The sequence below is a fragment of the Cicer arietinum genome, chromosome 1, assembly GCF_000331145.2.
Source record: "Cicer arietinum cultivar CDC Frontier isolate Library 1 chromosome 1, Cicar.CDCFrontier_v2.0, whole genome shotgun sequence".
Classification (NCBI taxonomy): domain Eukaryota; kingdom Viridiplantae; phylum Streptophyta; class Magnoliopsida; order Fabales; family Fabaceae; genus Cicer; species Cicer arietinum.
The window spans coordinates 26,919,646-26,923,127 of NC_021160.2; the positions used below are offsets into that span (position 1 = coordinate 26,919,646).

Genomic DNA, 3,482 nt, shown 5'->3' on the forward strand with positions numbered 1-3,482 from the left:
TATATATATATATCAAAATTAATGTTATTCAATAAAAATATTTAATCTTTCTAATATTTATATTCAAATAAATATATATAAATGATTTATATGATATAAAATTTTCAATTTCAATTTTTTTTCTTCATAAATCGTCACTAAGTTATATATTGATTCTTTTTAGCTTGCATGAGTTGCGTCTTCTAATTTAAAACTTTTACTGTATGAGAAAATTAAATATTGGGGAGCTTTGGTTAAGCTTAAAGCGTATAGATTGTCCTAACATTTGAAAATTTTTGTGTCATGAAATAAAACATGGAGTTGAAATCCCAATTGGCAGATGAAGATTCGACGACTTGTATTTCAACTTCTCTAAATTAAGTTTAAAAGTACATTTTGAAATACAAGATTGTCATCAACAGCTGAGGCCAGTCACAAGCTGATGTTAAAACATGATTTTGACTTTTCTCCAAATTTTTATGTCCACCAACCTAACTTGAATTCTTGTTTGTGGTTTAATTATCTCTCAAACTGTTATAGCCATCAGAGATCAACACCTATTATGACATAGAGGTTGTTTATGATTGTTTGAAGAATGAATATGGAACTAAGCAAGAAGAATTAATTTTGTATGGTCAATCCGTTGGTAGTGGGCCCACAATACACTTGGCTTGTAAGTTACAGAATTTGAGAGGTGTTGTTATTCACAGTGGCATTCTTTCAGGGATAAGGGTATTATGCCCTGTCAAGATGACATTTTGGTTTGACATATTCAAAGTAAGTTTTTTCTATGTCAGTGTTCTTCATAATTCCTATAACCTCTGGCATCATTTATCACTTTGTATTAACAAGGGTCTCTTTTATGATTTCAGAATATAGACAAAATAAAGCATGTTAAATGCCCAGTCTTAGTTATACATGTACGTATGTCTTTCCATCTTTGTTTCCAATGTATTTCTGCATCTATTTTGAACTGCCTCATTACTCTCTAATCTCTATCTCAATTGAGGCTTATATATATCCTAGAGATTTTTCTTTTTGGCAGACATAAATGAGAGCCCTTTCCCATGGTAGCCATCTCTGAAAATGAAACAAAATTTGGGTAGGAAATTTATATGCTGCTAGCTAGGGTCCCACTTTTGAGAAATGGATTCCCTTTAATTGACATTTCTAGCAGACGGCTCTGATTTAGAAATTGTATTTTAAATCAAGTTTGATGAAATTAAAATACGTCTTGTATGAACTTTATTCAAGTGACAACATTCGCTGACTGTCGTGTTTACATCGTTTTGTGACTGAGGGGAATCCGACTCCCTAGGTTTTGTGCCTATATTTAGTAATTCAAACTACATTGATATTTGTGAATTGGAATTTGTAATGTTTTATGATATAATAGAATTGTATTATGCACAGGGAACAAGTGATGACATTGTAGATTGCTCCCATGGAAAACGATTGTGGGAACTTTCGCCGGAAAAATATGACCCTTTGTGGGTAAAGGGTGGGGGCCATTGCAACCTTGAAACTTTCCCTGAATACATGAAACACTTGCGCAAGTTCCTAAATGCCATGGAGAAACTCTCAATCACAGGACAAACTAACAAACAACTCACTCAAAATCTTAGTATTGAAGAGTCGAAACATATCAAATGTTTAAGATTTGGCAAAAGATAGTTTATTTACAACCATGGTTTGTTTGATGGTGTGTACCAACAATACAAGGAATATATTTGTGCTACTTTGAGTTTTGGCGTGCTGAAGCCAAACTATATATTTGATTAGAACTTTACGATCTTTGGACTTTGATCCTCTGCTGCAGTTACAGTTACATAGAGTAGTAGTTGTGGAGAAAGTTAGGTCTAAGAAGAGAAATTTTATCTCTCTAGATCTAGTAGATCCTACGAGTGTTGTACTATGCAGTTGTTGTAGGAAATCTAAATGCATTTTGTGTTTTATCAAATTCTGTAGGAATTCTAAATGCGTTTTGTGTTTTATCAAATTCCTTTGAAGTAGCCATTTTTTAGTCTCAATTAGCATCTTACTTAGTTTACTTGATGGGGAGGAACTTTTCTAACCTCTTAAACAACACGTTGGATATATATATATATATATATATTGAGAAAAATAACAATTCTAATGTTTATTTGGAAGTACTTGCAGTTGATGTTATATTTATCTAGGTTGTATTAATATATAAGCTTTTATCATATACGAGAAAAACAACATTTTTTAATAGTGACAAGCGTATTTTTTTTTAATGTTCCTAGAAAGAAAATAGATTTAAGTCATTGAAATCTCTGAAGGGTAGGAAAAGTTTAACCTAGTATTTGGAATGAAGTGTAAAAGTATGCCCGACTCATTCTTGCATTTTAGTTTATGTGGTGGTCTTGTAATTAGAGTTTGACCCCTTGCATCTGGACTAGGCCCAACCCCAATTTGAATGTGTGGGTTGCATTGAATATTAATGCATACACAAATGATTGCGGGAGTACAAAGTATAAGTCCACTCACATGGTGTAATCTTGTTTAATGAGGTCAGTCATGACAAACTATTGTGAGCTTGTATGGTTTCCTTATTGTTGACTAGAATGGTGTCCTTCTTATCTTCCTAGATAGGTCAGTCTGGGGGTCCAATATATTGGTACTGAACACAACCAAACGTACCGAATAGATTGGTAACCAACATAACCCCAAAATGTCAAAGTCGAAGGGCGCATGCGCTATAGGATTGATCGAGCGTACCGAATATATTAACACCAAAAACAGTCCTCAAACATAAGGTTTAAAAATGTATAGGTGCTTTAGGACTGATTGAGCGTACCAAATAGATTAGTACCGAGCACTGCCTCAAGCTTTAAGGTTGAAGGGTGCGAATACTTTAGGACTAACCGAACATTCTAGACAATGTTTACACTTTTTGAAATGATGTTTCCCAATAACTTGCAAGATTTAATATCATTTGCTAAAGGTTATGGTCGTTAACGAAGGTCGAGGCTTTGCCTTTAATGGCCTTAAATGTTAGCTTGTTTCTTTCCTGGGTGTCTATATAAGACCTTATTTGATGTTGTCTATTACTTGCCTTTCCCATTATTTAATTCATTTCTTGAAAAATAGATGTTTCTTTCTCTTCAAATGTGGTTATCTTGGTCATTTTTATGGTTCTATGATCACGAAAATGCCAAGATGTCCCATGTTGAATTGAGATTCAACAACCTCCTTGGCTATATTGTTTATGAATACTTTTACAACAATAATCATTAAAGAATGGTCAAAATATCCTAACTTTCACTTCTCCTATCTTTGGTTTTTCCTCCTTATCATTCTCTCTCTCCAACATTTTTCCTCTTAGCTTTTCCACTTCAACTCTTCAATTTCCATCCTTCACTTGTGGTTTCTTTTCAGTTCATGATCACTATACACATTTTCTTAAGTACCACCTCAGCCTCTTCCAACATCTTCAAAGATGACATCCAAAATTTGCTTCTACCTTCCATTTTTCTTAC

General features: G+C 33.4%; 1 protein-coding gene across 1 annotated transcript in view; it reads left to right on the forward strand.

Moving 5' to 3' along the window:
- Positions 1 to 2,045, forward strand: part of LOC101488689 (uncharacterized) — a 2,882-nt gene extending 837 nt beyond the window's left edge. Inside the window, exons 3-5 of the mRNA XM_004488872.4 lie at positions 520 to 756; positions 852 to 899; positions 1,393 to 2,045. Coding sequence (XP_004488929.1) covers positions 520 to 756; positions 852 to 899; positions 1,393 to 1,653 — 546 coding nt within the window. The 3' untranslated portion in view covers positions 1,654 to 2,045. The remainder of the gene's footprint in view (positions 1 to 519; positions 757 to 851; positions 900 to 1,392) is intronic.
- Positions 2,046 to 3,482: the final 1,437 nt, after the last annotated feature.